We start from the raw sequence: 15763 nt of genomic DNA, 5'->3' as shown, positions 1-15763 counted from the left end.
CATGACATTTCTGGTTTCTGCTTACAGATATCACTGAGAACAGATAGCAAATTAAATAAGTTTTGAATAACTATCATCAGAAAAAATAATATATCATATTTAAATGGAAGCTTGGATGTTATTGCAAAAATAAACAACTATTTATCCAATGAATTGTTGCTTATTTAGTTATTAATGTTGATTTGACACTTGTTTTTTTCAAAATAAAGCGTTCTCCTGTCTCACCATCTTTCCTCTCTCTCTCTCTGTCTTTCTCAGTCTCCTCTCTCTCCCTCTCTCTCCCCCCTCTTCCCTCCTCCTGGTCACTCCTCTGTGATGGTGGGAAGGTGAGGGTTGACGGGTGAACTGGGCGCGCTCCGTACGTCGGGTCGGATGTTGACACTGGAGATGGACCACACGTCGCTCAGCTCTGCACAGGGAGGTCAGAAGATCAGAACACTTTAGGTTGTTTTCATGTCAAGGAGCATTGTGGGTAAAAACCACATTAGTGGAGATGAGGCTGAAACATACGAGGGTTGGGACGGATACAAGTGTCATGCATCTACGATTTCAGCAAAGGCGTAAAGCATTGGTTCTCTAAGTGCGGCCCGCGGGCCACTGGCGGCCCGCAGAAACATTTCTGGCGGCCCCGCAATGAATTACAGTTGATAGTTTTAATCCAGGAGCTACTAAGCTTGTTAAATGTTTACTGGACATTACTGGATACTAGGGATGTGAATCTTTGGGTGGCTCACGATTGGAATCGATTTGTTTCTTAGGGTCACTATTCGATTCATACGATTCTCGATTCAAAAATTGATACAATGCATAGTGTGTTAAGGCAAATTATCAATAGCATCAAAACAATAGCGTTTGTTTAAGATAATGTGATAATGTGATCACACAAAGGCAAACTTAAGGCAAAAGTTAACATTTATTAATTCAAAACAAATAAAAACTTACTTACTGTACCAAAAAATAACTTGCATGAATAAAAGCTTAGGCTAGCTGCCTTTTTCTCCCAGAAGTTACAACAATAATTTTCCCCCACCCCTACTGGACAGAGACCAATAAGTGTAAACTGTAGAACTGCAATCTGGTCATTAAAGTTATTACAAATAGGATTTATTTCTGTTTTATTTTCTTGTTGTTTTTTTTTCATTTGGCGGCCCTCAGTCCAATGTTGGGTTCCTAAATTGGCCCTCGGGTATCAAAACTTTGAGAACCCCTGGCGTAAAGGCTAAAAACGTGGCTCAGCTTCGACTGTCAATAGCCCTTACGTCTACACTTAAAAAAACAGAACTATCAGATACTCAGATAAGCTGCTACCATGGAAGAAAATCCACACCATCAGCACTGGTTTGAATTTCTCATGACTCATCACCTCTGGAACAAAACATACTCAGTCCTGTTTCCGGTCACATTTTCTGATTGTGTGATTTAAGTCTTAAATGATGCAAACACTGCGTCTGTTCTGATGATTCGAGGTCTGGTTTAACGACGTGTCAACGACATGGATCTTAGCTTGAGCTGGTGAAAGTCAAACAGAGTTTGGGGTTCATACAAGGTTCCTGGGGGACTGACATGCAGGGACTCATGGGTTGAAGACCAAGGGGAGGGAGACGAAGGCTCCAGCAGGAGGATCAGAGTGGTGGAGGGGGCTCCAGCGAACACAGATGACCTCCCAAGAGTCTGACACAAACAACATGCAGACACACAAACAACATGCAGACACACACACACACACGACACACACACAGCAGGAAATCACTGCATGCAAAGACGACGACAATCATGAAAGCTTGTCTCGTCTCTGCTGGTTCAACTTAATATAAATACTTATTAGAACATTTTTCTGTCACTCAAGCAGAGTCGAGACATGTTAACTTCAGGATGGAGACGAGGTGTGAGACACTTCACTGTGAATTAACATCAAAATATGAAAACAACACACCAGGAGAAGAGGAATACTCTCATACCTGTCCTAAACTTGCTGTACGGCCCGTTCTCATGAGTCTGACGGCTGCCAGACCAGAAAGGCAGACCTCTCTCTCTCCACCTGTGACACACACACACACACACACACACACACACACACCAAAGAGAAAGGTCAGCGGAGCTGAGGATAACCAGGTGTGTCAGTGTCGCTCTGCCACATGTACCATTGTATCTGCTTTGATGTGAACTGTATGTAGACTGAGTGCACATTAAACAGTGTGTGTGTGTGTGTGTGTGTGTTCTGGTACTTGCAGCATATTGAGGACCAGTGAGGGTTTTTCACCAACAAAGTGAGGTAATTTTTAGGGAGTGAGGACATTTTGGCCGGTCCTCACTTCAAATCACTTCCTTAGGTCGCTATAACATGCTATACTCAATTTTTCAAAAAGAAATTTCAACTATTGGACAATATAGTATAGTATGACGTTTTTGTCAAATTTTGGACCCAAAAATTTTTGTCAAAGATTTTTTCGAAATTTGGATGACATAGTATAGTATGACGTTTTTGTCAAATTTTGGACCAAAACATTTTTGTCAAAGATTTTTTCAAATTTTGGACGACATAGTATAGTATGACGTTTTTGTCAAATTTTGGACCAAAAGTTTTGGGTACATTTTTTTTTTTCAAATTTTGGACGACATAGTAAAGTATGACGTTTTTGTCAAATTTTGGACCAAAAGTTTTGGGTACATTTTTTTTTTCAAATTTTGGACGACATAGTATAGTATGACGTTTTTGTCAAATTTTGGACCAAAACATTTTTGTCAAAGATTTTTTCAAATTTTGGACGACATAGTATAGTATGACGTTTTTGTCAAATTTTGGACCAAAAGTTTTGGGTACATTTTTTTTTTCAAATTTTGGACGACAGTATAGTATGACATTTTTGTCAAATTTTGGACCAAAAGTATTGGGTACATTTTTTTTTTCAAATTTTGGATGACAGTATAGTATGACGTTTTTGTCAAATTTTGGACCAAAAGTTTTGGGTACATTTTTTTTTTCAAATTTTGGACGACATAGTATAGTATGACGTTTTTGTCAAATTTTGGACCAAAAGTTTTGGGTACATTTTTTTTTTCAAATTTTGGACGACAGTATAGTATGACATTTTTGTCAAATTTTGGACCAAAAGTATTGGGTACATTTTTTTTTTCAAATTTTGGATGACAGTATAGTATGACGTTTTTGTCAAATTTTGGACCAAAAAATTTTTGTCAAAGATTTTTTCAAATTTTGGACGACATAGTATAGTATGACGTTTTTGTCAAATTTTGGACCAAAAGTTTTGGGTACATTTTTTTTTTCAAATTTTGGACGACAGTATAGTATGACGTTTTTGTCAAATTTTGGACCAAAAGTTTTGGGTACATTTTTTTTTCAAATTTTGGATGACAGTATAGTATGACGTTTTTGTCAAATTTTGGACCAAAAGTTTTGGGTACATTTTTTTTTTCAAATTTTGGACGACAGTATAGTATGACGTTTTTGTCAAATTTTGGACCAAAAGTTTTGGGTACATTTTTTTTTTCAAATTTTGGACGACATAGTATAGTATGACGTTTTTGTCAAATTTTGGACCCAAACATTTTTGTCAAAGATTTTTTCAAATTTTGGATGACATAGTATAGTATGACGTTTTTGTCAAATTTTGGACCAAAACATTTTTGTCAAAGATTTTTTCAAATTTTGGATGACAGTATGTATGACGTTTCTGTCAAATTTTGGACCAAAACATTTTTGTCAAAGATTTTTTCAAATTTTGGATGACATAGTATGTATGACGTTTCTGTCAAATTTTGGACCAAAAATTTTGGGTACATTTTTTTTTTCAAATTTTGGATGACATAGTATAGTAGGACGTTTTGTCAAATTTTGGACCAAAAGTTTTGGGTAAACTTTTTTTTTCAAATTTTGGACGACATAGTATAGTAGGACGTTTTAGTCAAATTTTGGACCAAAAAATTTTTGTCAAAGATTTTTACAAATTTTGGACGACATAGTATAGTATCACGTTTTTGTCAAAATTTGGGACCAAAACATTTTTGTCAAAGATTTTTTCAAATTTTGGGGCGACACAGTATAGTATGACGTTTCTGTCAAATTTTGGACCAAAAGTTTTGGGTAAATTTTTTTTTTCAAATTTTGGACGACATAGTATAGTATGACGTTTTTGTCAAATTTTGGACCAAAAGTATTGGGTACATTTTTTTTTTCAAATTCTGGATGACAGTATAGTATGACGTTTTTGTCAAATTTTGGACCAAAAGTTTTGGGTACATTTTTTTTTCAAATTTTGGACGACATAGTATAGTATGACGTTTTTGTCAAATTTTGGACCAAAAGTTTTGGGTACATTTTTTTTTTCAAATTTTGGACGACATAGTATAGTAGGACGTTTTGTCAAATTTTGGACCAAAAGTTTTGGGTAAACTTTTTTTTTCAAATTTTGGACGACATAGTATATAGTAGGACGTTTTAGTCAAATTTTGGACCAAAAAATTTTTGTCAAAGATTTTTACAAATTTTGGACGACATAGTATAGTATCACGTTTTTGTCAAAATTTGGGACCAAAACATTTTTGTCAAAGATTTTTTCAAATTTTGGGGCGACATAGTATAGTATGACGTTTCTGTCAAATTTTGGACCAAAAGTTTTGGGTACATTTTTTTTTTCAAATTTTGGACGACATAGTATAGTATGACGTTTTTGTCAAATTTTGGACCAAAAGTATTGGGTACATTTTTTTTTTCAAATTTTGGATGACAGTATAGTATGACGTTTTTGTCAAATTTTGGACCAAAAGTTTTGGGTACATTTTTTTTTCAAATTTTGGACGACATAGTATAGTATGACGTTTTTGTCAAATTTTGGACCAAAAAAATTTTGTCAAAGATTTTTTCAAATTTTGGACGACATAGTATAGTATGACGTTTTTGTCAAATTTTGGACCAAAAGTTTTGGGTAAATTTTTTTTTTCAAATTTTGGACGACATAGTATAGTATGACGTTTTTGTCAAATTTTGGACCAAAAGTATTGGGTACATTTTTTTTTTCAAATTCTGGATGACAGTATAGTATGACGTTTTTGTCAAATTTTGGACCAAAAGTTTTGGGTACATTTTTTTTTCAAATTTTGGACGACATAGTATAGTATGACGTTTTTGTCAAATTTTGGACCAAAAGTTTTGGGTACATTTTTTTTTTCAAATTTTGGACGACAGTATAGTATGACGTTTTTGTCAAATTTTGGACCAAAAGTTTTGGGTACATTTTTTTTTTCAAATTTTGGACGACAGTATAGTATGACGTTTTTGTCAAATTTTGGACCAAAAGTTTTGGGTACATTTTTTTATTCAAATTTTGGACGACATAGTATCGTATGACGTTTTTGTCAAATTTTGGACCAAAACATTTTTGACAAAGATTTTTTCAAATTTTGGACGATATAGTATAGTATGACGTTTTTGTCAAATTTTGGACCAACAATAAAAAAAAAACCAAAAAAAAAACCCCAGTAGTTCTTTGTAGATGTCATTCATGAAGTCGATATTTGTAATTGTGATGATTTATAAAGTGGAAATGCTGGTCCTCAGTATGCAGCAAGTACAATAATGTGTGTGTGTGTGTGTGTGTGTGTGTGTGTGTGTGTGTGTGTGTGTGTGTGTGTGTGTGTGTGTGTGTGTGTGTGTGTGTGTGTATCATGAGCCCCAGGTGAGCAGTCAGTCATTACTCAAACCTTCATGGTTGATCAAACTACAGACATTCACTTGAACTGCTATACTTTTTACTCTTATTTTAAAATTTAAAAGTGAACCAAAGACAATTTTCCACCTTAGTGGACAATAAAGATTTATTCTATTTTAAATATGAATAAAAACTGATTGTCAGCCATGATGAGTCACCAAACCAAACTCCAGACATGACAATTAGCAGAGCTAAATTAGCAGCGAATGTGTGTGCATGTGTGTCAACGCACCAGTGGAATATGAAAATGACGATGATGAGGAAGGCAGACACGGCGTCGGTCAGAATCCACATCAGACTATATTCATCTGGAGTCTGGAGAGAGAAGAAGGACAAAGAAGGTTGATAACATTTGTACAGAGTCCAGCAAGTGTGTCTTTTATACTTTCACAGGGGGAAACACTCATGTTTTAATGCAATAGCAGCACAAAGAGTGAGGAGTGAAGACGAGCTGAATGTTTGACTGTGCTCACCATGAGGAAGAGTGGCTTGTTGGTGTTGGACAGGATGTGGATGGAGTTGGTGGTGACAGAGTGAGCTCCTGCACACCAGGCCAGAGTGTAGAGCCACGGCTGACTGATCACATACAGGTTAGTGCTGATGTTCACTGACCGGTACTTACTGACAGAGAGAGAGAGAGAGGGACAGAGAGTGATACAAAAACAATAAAACACAGACCACTGTATCGATTTAAACGCACTATGACCTGAGTTTCATGATATGAATGGGTTTATTGAGACTGCTATGTTGTTACTATGTTTCCTCATTGTGTTTCTTCAGACTCATAAAAAGACTCTCTGGAGATTCACTGTGTTTCTTCACACTACATTATGAAGTGGAAAAAAACCCTTTTCAAGGGTTAAAAAACAAGGTTGAACATTTTATTTTAGTCATATTAAAAGCTTACATAATTCTACTACATTACAAAACACATGTAGATAGAGCTGAAACGATTAATCGATGAATCGATTATTAATCAATTACTAAATAAATCGCCAACTATTTTGATAATCGATAATCGGCTTTAAGCTTTTTTCATGATTAAAACAAGATTTCTGATTGTTTTAGCTTCTTAAATGTGAATATTTTCTTCATTTCTTTGCTCCACATAACAAAGAAATCATTAAAACCGAATCATTTTGGTTTGTGGACAAAACAAGGAATTCAAGAACATCATAATTTCCAGGTTTGACAAACACTGATCAACTTTTTTTTCATTTTTTAACATTTTATGACATTTTAGGGACCAACCGATTCATCGATTAATCGAGAAAATAATCGACAGATTAATCGATTACAAAAATAATCGTTAGTTGCAGCTCTACGTGTAGAGTTTGCTCACCTCTTCTCTATTCTATGATTATAAAAAAAAACATGCAAAGTGTTTATGACACAATAAAACATGATTCATCCGACCAGGCGACAAACACAGCCGTCACAGCTGATATTCTCATGTTTCAATGAGACATCACTGTGAATATGAATCGATGTTAAAAAGGGAACAACTAAAAAACAAAGCTGACGAGTGTGTGAGTCACTCAGCTGTTTCTCTCACCTCTTCCTCTCCAGTGCCTCTCTTTCTTCTCTCTTGTTCTACTTGTCATTATAATTACATCTCCCACCTGTGCCTCTTGCTCCACTGCTTCTCATCACCGACTCAAACCATTTCTCTCCTCTCATGAATAACTGTTTCTTTGCCAAGGTTTTTCTTTCCTCTGTTTATTATTATGTAACATCTCTCCTGGTTTTCTCCACTGACTCCAGCCATGAACTTCACACTCACAAAATATGGAGTATTTTTCATATACTACATGATGAAAACCATCATATTTTTTATTAAAAAATTTTTTAGCGTGTACCTGATCTGTTGCTGAGACATGGTGCTGTAGTGCAGGTTCAGCCTGGTGATGTGGCCGTCTCTCAGCTCCTGAATTGAAGCTTTTACCCCAGAGGTCTGCTGTAAATCTGGATCGACCGCCTGGACCAAGTCCCTGTCGTCAGATGGTAGCCACAACACCTACACACACAGACACACAGACACACAAACAGAAGATTCAGTGGAGCGTCTAAATTCTCCAGCCCAATAAAAATTAAAGCAGTTTGTCATTTGAATTTTTTTTATAAACACATTTGCTCATTTTCCAATTTGCTTTATTTTTGCAGGTCATTTTTACGAAGTGAGGACATTTTGGCCGGTCCTCACTTTGTTTTCATTGAAATCACTTCCTTAGGTTGCTAGAACATGCTATACTCAATTTGTAAAAAAAAATAATAATAATAATTTTGGACGACATAGTATAGTATGACAATTGTTGTCAAATTTTGGGTCAAATTTTTTTTTTTTCAAATTTTGAACGACAGTATAGTATGATGGTTTTGTCAATTTTTTTTTTTCAAATTTTGAACGACATAGTATAGTATGATGGTTTTGTCAAATTTTGGACCAAAAATTTTTGGTCAAATTTTTTTTTTTAAATTTTGGCCGACATAGTATAGTATGACGTTTATGTAAAATTTTGGACCAAAAATTCTGGGTCAAATTTTTTATTTTTCAAATTTTGAACGACATAGTATAGTATGATGGTTTTGTCAAATTTTGGACCAAAAATTTTTGGTCAAATTTTTTTTTTTTAATTTTGGCCGACATAGTATAGTATGACGTTTATGTAAAATTTTGGACCAAAAATTCTGGGTCAAATTTTTTATTTTTCAAATTTTGAACGACATAGTATAGTATGATGGTTTTGTCAAATTTTGGACCAAAAATTTTTGGTCAAATTTTTTTTTTTTAATTTTGGCCGACATAGTATAGTATGACACTATATTTTTGCAGTGACACTACAAGAGGTTAGAATATAAAAATTAAGTTTTATAAAACAACAACAAACTCATCAGTTCCATTAAAAATAAAAGGACAGTTGAGCTTTTTAAAAAGCACACATCAAAATGAATAAATAAATAAACACTTGCGTAGAGTTACCTGTGAGGAGTTGATGTGCGCCTGCACCACCTGCAGGGTGGTGTTGATGTATGACTCACTATAAGGATGTCCATATGGTGGCCTACGCAGGTCAAACAACACGAGTTTGCTGCTACGAACCGCCACCTCCAGAAACTGGGAAAGTGAGGGAACAGACTGGTTCTGGGCCCGGGAGTGGTCCAACTCAGACAGAGAGGACACTGTGCCAAATGGATCCCTCTGTTTATAAAAAAAATGTTGAGTTATCATATAATATAAAACACAAAGCTACAGCAAGCTGTTATTTTGTAAAAAAAAATCTCTTGTTTTTAATTAAAAGAAGCATGATGTGAAAAATGGAGAGAAACCGACTAATTGTTTTCCGTTGGTCTCACCGATAAGAACCAGTCGCCAGCGTTCAGCTGCTGCAGTTCAGCCCAGGTGAACATGGAGGCATCGAGATGTGTTCGGTTTGGGAAAACCTCAGCAACGTTAGTGGTTCTTCTCAGAGTGGAGTCGTGCATTAGGAAGGGAACGCCGTCATAACTACAAACAGAATAGAAGAGTAAGAAGGGGAAAAGGGGAAGGGTGAGGTTGTTAGAAAGGGGAAGAAAGGGAAAATGCAGAACACTTGCAGAATGAAGATTTCATTCAATGAAAGCATCTGACACTTCACAGTTTTTAACCCTAACAGTTGTTGCAGACATCTATTGTTTAAAGGTCAAAATGTCCTCTCAAAGACAGGTTTGTAGTTTTTTTTTGGACCTCAAAAGATGAGTAAATACCTGATGGTGACGTCAGTCTCCAGTCCTTCTCCACCCACTTCCACTGCCTTCTCAAACGACATCACAGTGTTCTCAGGAGCAAGCTACACACACACATACGCAGTGAGAAAGAGACATGATAAATAACAATGAGCTGCCACAAACAGCTTCTGCCAGAGATAGAAGTACAGGCTTTACACAGAGGTGTGTGACAGGCACACTCGTCCTGATTAAGGTCAGTCTTACCATCGGAGCTCCTCTGTGTCCGATGAGCGTTGGGGCTGATCCCAGCATTCCTGCTTCTTTAATGCAGGGCGAGTACATTCCCAGTGGGACCAGGTAGAGAGAGAACAACACGGACAGGAACAGACCCAGGACAGCCACCTGACGCACTGAAGGGCACACAACAACAAAACGATGCTGAACCACAACCTACACACAAAATTAGTTTAGGATTTGGGGTTTTTTTTGGGTTACTAAATCTCATCTTCAGATTTTAATAGGTTTAATGTAGAGTAACCCTGGATTTCCACTGGACGCGGAACGGCCGGGGAACGGCGGCGGCGCGGTTCTGCTTCGTCCTCTGCCCAGCGTCAATCCCCACCGGGCGCGTTACAGCAGCGGCGCGGAGCCTTGGGTGCCAGTGGTATTCACGGAAGATCGCGCAATAATCTCGAACGGACGCGAGTTCGCGAGATCCCGCTATAGACTGTGTGTATAAAGTAAACAACAACAACAACACAGCTTCTTTCATTCTCTGATGTGGAAGAACTGTTGATCTGGTGTCATAAATTATTTTATGTTTCTCCACTTCAACAATCAGTCTCTCGTCGTACATTATGACTCTCAGAGACGCTCTGATTAATTGACTGTTGACCTGGCAGCACCGGCCACGACGTAATGTTGATGTGAAGTTGTGACAGGCTGTATGACCTGCGTATTGTGTTTTATTTTGAAAGGGGGGCGGAAATGTTTTACTTTGATTCTGAGTCGCTTTTCCTGTCTGGTGCGATCTGCTTCGTTGAAATTTACGAGGTTCAGCAGCGGCAACGGAAAAAATAGAACTCTGGTCTGGTGGAAATGCTCTCATTGATTAGAATGGAAGCGATTTGCAACGGCGACCACGCCGCTGCCGTTCCGCAGCCGTTCCTCAGCCGCTCCTCAGCCGTTCCTCAGCGGTTCCTCAGCCGTTCCGCAGCCGTTCCGCGTCCAGTGGAAATCCAGGGTAAGTCTTTATTGATGAGATCAACATGGTGGTCTGGTGTGGTGCCGGGTGGCAGCCATATAGAAAACGTACACTATGACGGCAAATAAATCCTCCCTAGTGACAAGAGTAAACCACAACTTCATAGTTGCATCTTGACAAGAAAGAAGGGGAGGAAGGACGCGAGCAAGGACGCAAGAAAGGAAGAAAGAGAGAGTTCATCTCATTGCAGTAAAGAGAGAGACATCCTGTTTGAAAATCTCTCTCTCTCTATTTCTCTCCCTCTCTAATATCCCCTGCCCTGTCAGGAAAGACCCCCAGACATGACTCAGCATCACTTCACTGGCTAAATCACCATGGCAACCCCAGACGAAGAGAAAAGAGGGATGACAGAGAGCCACAGAGGTCAAAGTCATTCAGCAGAGAGGAAAAGACAAAAAGAAGAGACTATAGAAGTGAGGTGGCAACAAACAGGCAGAGCAACACAAAAAGAGGCCAGAACACTCCAGAGACCAAAGAAGACACACACAGAGAGAGAGAGAAGGAAAACGGGGATATGTACAATTCATGGCTGACACATGTCACTGCTGAGGGGTGTGTTTGATTTAAGAGAGGCTGTATTCCAGACAGGCAGAGCAGCTCATCACTATGACAACTGAAGCTTTCAGACAGAAATAATTACATTATTCTAACAAGGTCACTGAGTCTTTTTACTTCCCTGTATTTACAGCGTTACATCAACCTGAGAGTCTGTGGAACGTTCTCAAACAATCAGTGCTAGGATTTTTTTTTTGCCTGCTGTGTGGCGGCCTGGACTAAGAGAGTGAACACCCAGGTTTGTTAAGATTATTACTCTGAACATACCAGATACCGGCCAAGTATTTGTTTCTCTATTTTCCATAATGAACCGTTAAAAGTAAAGTCTCACGAGTAAACCTACCTTTCCTGTTCATACGGAAGAAGTGTAATGCTATTGGCCAGGAGAGGATGGCCATGAGTGACACTGCAGCCACGTGGAGGAAAGGTGCCGTCACCTACGTGATAATGAGAGAAAGATTAGAGAAATATTAACATTAATGAGCTCTAAATTCGATTGGTTCTTGGCTAACCTGCAGAGACAGCAGCAGCGTCTTCCATTCTTTGCTCCAGAGGTCAGACAGGATGGCGGTGGCTATGACGGAGAACGCCAATGTCACTACAATGCCAGTCTGACACAGAAAGGACAGAAAAATACAAACAAGTATCAGTGTTTGTTAGTTCATTCTGTCTATATACATACATATATATATATATATATACAGTGTGTCTATATATACCTTGTGGCTCCAGTGAAGGTAAAGCCTCTGACCCTCAGAAAGCAGACACACCGCCAGCACCTGTACAAGGAGTTTATTAATTAGACAAACTATTTCGTTTGTCTTTCTCCGAGCAGCACAACTCAAAATGTTAAGGACAGATTTTGCTCAAATGTTCTGGGGATGTTGATGATAACTGAAGATAAACAACTGATGCAGATTCCTCTCCCACTTCTTCTGAATAAATCTTTTCTGCATTTCAAAATAAGCCTAATAAGTATTTGTCACCAAAAGTGCACACCAGTAGCAGAGCGATGTATGTGAAGAGAGCAGCAGCAACAACCAGCAGGACCAGAGACCAGGGAAACCAGAAGCCAAGAGTCCCAAAGTTAAACCTGAAGAGAACATTAAACATCCAATAAACCTGACCCTTAATAAAAAAATGACACAACAGATGCACCGAAACACATTTAAATCATAACTTTTAAAACAAAATGCAGTCATTGAATGTGTTGTGAGAAAGTTTTTTTAAGTAACCAACCAGTCAAAGTCATTGTAGTCGTTCTGAGCTTCACTCCAGAAATACAGGAAAACAAAACTCAGGAAGAAGGTGAGGATCAGGAGGCCAAAACTGCCACACTCCACCTGTAACCGAAGCACAACCTCTTTACTTTAGTCATCAACAACTTCAACTTAAATTGTACTTAGTCATGGTGTCTATATTGAATCAAATGTTTTTATAATGTATAGATTTCAAGTCAAAATATACATATTTACAGGACTTTGTACAGAATCTGAATCTGGGAATGCAGCCATATTCCACAGAGCATACGGAAGCAGTTTATTATGATACAAGCTGACAGAGTATATCCTGTTCACTGTATGTGCTGACATATTTTTCAGAAAAAAGCAGTGAGCAGAGGAGTCAGCAGGCTGGACGGAGGGGAACTGGCAGGGGACTCAAACAAATCAGCCCAATCAGCAAAGTAACCAGAGTCTACACAATCTATAAATGCTCTTGTGTGTGTGTACATGTGCGCGCGTGCGTGTGTGTGTTCTTGTACTTGCAGCATACTGAGGACCAGTGAGGGTTTTAAACCAACAAAGTGAGGTAATTTTTACGGAGTGAGGACATTTTGGCTGGTCCTCACTTTGTTTTCATTGAAATCACTTCCTTAGGTTGCTATAACATGCTATACTCAATTTGTCAAAAATTTTAATTTTGGACGACTTTTTCTCAAATTTTGGACCAAATTTCTTTTTTCAATTTTTGGACCAAATTTTTTTTTTCACATTTTGGACCAAAAATTTTGGGTATAGTTTTTTTTTCAAATTTTGGAAGACATAGTATAGAATAAAGTTTTTGTCAAATTTTGGGCCAAAAATTTTGGGTCATTTTTTTTTTCACATTTTGGGTCAATATTTTTGTTCAAATTTTGGGTCAATATTTTTGTTCAAATTTTGGGTCAATTTTTTTTTTTTAATTTTGGGTCAAAAATTTTTTTTAATTTTGGAAGACATAGTATAGTATGACGTTTTTGTCAAATTTTGGACCAACATTTTTTTGTCAAATTCTTTTTTAAATTTTGGTCTACATTGTATAGTATGACGTTTTTGTAAAATGTTGGACCAAAAATTTTAAAAAATAAATAAAATCGAAAAAGGTTTCCAGCCCTTTTTGCTCTGGGGCTCCACCTGCAGACATTTTATGGTACTGCAACCAGTAGTTCTTTGTAGATGTCATTCATGAAGTAGATATTTGTAATTGTGTTGATTTATAAAGTGGAAATTCTGGTCCTCAGTATGCAGCAAGTACAATAATGTGTGTGTGTGTGTGTGTGTGTGTGTGTGTGTGTGTGTGTGTGTGTGTGTGTGTGTGTGTGTGTGTGTGTGTATGTGTGTGTGTGTGCGTACCTTGCTGCAGCAGCACTCTCCTGGTTGTGCTCTGGCTCTTTGGTATCGTCTCCATTGGCAACCGTAGAGTCCGGCCAGACAGGAGACAAACGGCTGGTGTTCATATCTGTTAAATCCAGTCACAAACAAATCAAATAAATAAATAAATGCATATCTGTCACCTTAGAAGGTCCTATACATATGATGTGTCTGTCTGAAATCTACAACATTTATCCACAGTAACCAATAACGTGAGAAGAATTAGACATGACGGTATATCACATTGTTGTGTACCTTTGCAGCAGCTGCCGCCGCACCACCTTTAACTTCCCCAGCTTCAGTCTGGTCACGGGCTGACACTCAACTCACAGCCCGACATGACAGAGATAGAGCGCGAGCGAGAGGAGAGAAAGAGAGAGAAGAAGGATAAGGAAAGGAGAGGACAGACGAGAGGACGGAGGGAGGGGAAAAGGCAGGACTCTTGGCTGCTGCACCTACAGCGAGAGGAAGGATGTAGAAAGTTCTGGTTTAATTCATGTGGCCTGCTTAAAGTAACCCAGAAAACACAAATAGTCATGTGATCTGTGTCACACACAAACCTATTAGGCTTCTGCTATGATTTATTTTTATTGGTTGACAATTTTGTTTTGGAACTTGCTCTCATCAATATCCTTCACACGTGTCCACCATCCCCAGTGATCATGGAGATAACGAGTCTCTAAAACCATTATGTGTGTGTTCAGGGATAAAAAAAAATGTGGGAACCCCCGAGTTAACTCATCACTGGTGTGTGCGCACTGTGAAATAGGATGGAGTCGTGTGGGACGACGTGACAGATGGTGAGTTCCCTGTCGTGTTGATTCTCCTCTATTCAAAAGGAAGCAAACTGTTTGACTGAAGACATTTTTTTCTAGTGATATAACACCACAGTTAATGACAGACTGGTATCAGATCATGGCAGCACATGGCACAAGAGGAAAAGAATTGGGCTTGTAACCAGAGGGTCACCAGTTCAAATCAAGGGTCGGGCTACCCCTGAGCAAGGCATCCTTGCATTATAAAGTCCTTATTGCTCCCCGAGCACTGATAAGTGCTGCCCACTGCTCCTGCACCTGGCTTGTGTGTGGTCACTACTGGTGTGTGGATGGATGAGTCTCAAAATACTGGGTTAAATTACTCTAAAAGAAAAATAAATAACATTTACCTATCTGTAAAAGATCTACTGCTCAAAAGTAGAAAAACAACAACTCAGAGGCAGAGTATCACTGAATGAACTGAGTAAATAGCTATTTAACACATCTACTGTTAAATATACTGTATATTAAGAGACATTCTTGACACAATAGCTTTGGAGAACTCTGCTTTAGTCTATGATTCTATGAGTCTAAACTCACGTGATGTTATTGTCGTATATAATCAATAATAATGTATTTGTTAAGTTCAGTTCTGTCATGTAATTTATATTAATTTCCTTTTTCTGTCCCTCTTACGTCGCTGCTACTAAAAAGACTGGGGTGATTCAACCGACATGCTGCTATGGCAACCGTGACATCAGCTCTGTTATTACGACTGCTGTGAGAAGAATGGAGGAAGGTGGAGGAAACACATAACGGGAAAGAAGCAGATGGAGCAATAAAAGACAGAGACTTGAGCGGAAACTTTAGGCAAATTACCTTCATGCTTCACCTAAGCTGTTACGCACTAAAGCGTATATATATTCTTCAGAGTGACATTAATCCCTGTATAACTCACGTACAACTCATACTCAGTTTACAGTGAGCGTATAGAAACAGGAAGAATATGACACACAAAACTTAAATTACAAAATGGGAGAAGTAAACGAAGGCAAAGAAAATAAAAAATATAAATGTTGAGAAATACAGAAAGAGCCACAGTCTCATCAAATACTGTATGAGTATATT

The 15763-nt window shown here is 38.0% G+C and overlaps 1 protein-coding gene across 1 annotated transcript; it reads right to left on the bottom strand.

Annotated features, from left to right (window-relative positions):
* Positions 1–302: 302 nt before the first annotated feature.
* gdpd4a (glycerophosphodiester phosphodiesterase domain containing 4a) lies at positions 303–15520 on the bottom strand (the record flags this gene model as incomplete). Its single annotated transcript, XM_083887025.1, has 17 exons — positions 303–409; positions 1959–2038; positions 5959–6041; positions 6200–6347; positions 7586–7743; positions 8707–8925; positions 9081–9231; positions 9471–9553; positions 9696–9841; positions 11594–11687; positions 11763–11861; positions 11970–12029; positions 12250–12343; positions 12490–12593; positions 13863–13968; positions 14136–14194; positions 15515–15520. 17 exons carry the CDS (start codon positions 15518–15520, stop codon positions 303–305), a joined length of 1797 nt encoding a protein of 598 aa, XP_083743151.1.
* Positions 15521–15763: the final 243 nt, after the last annotated feature.

Source organism: Microchirus variegatus, assembly GCF_963457635.1.
Source record: "Microchirus variegatus genome assembly, chromosome: 3".
Classification (NCBI taxonomy): domain Eukaryota; kingdom Metazoa; phylum Chordata; class Actinopteri; order Pleuronectiformes; family Soleidae; genus Microchirus; species Microchirus variegatus.
The sequence above is the reverse complement of the archived record's forward strand: the minus strand, read 5'-3'. Positions and strand labels throughout refer to the sequence as shown.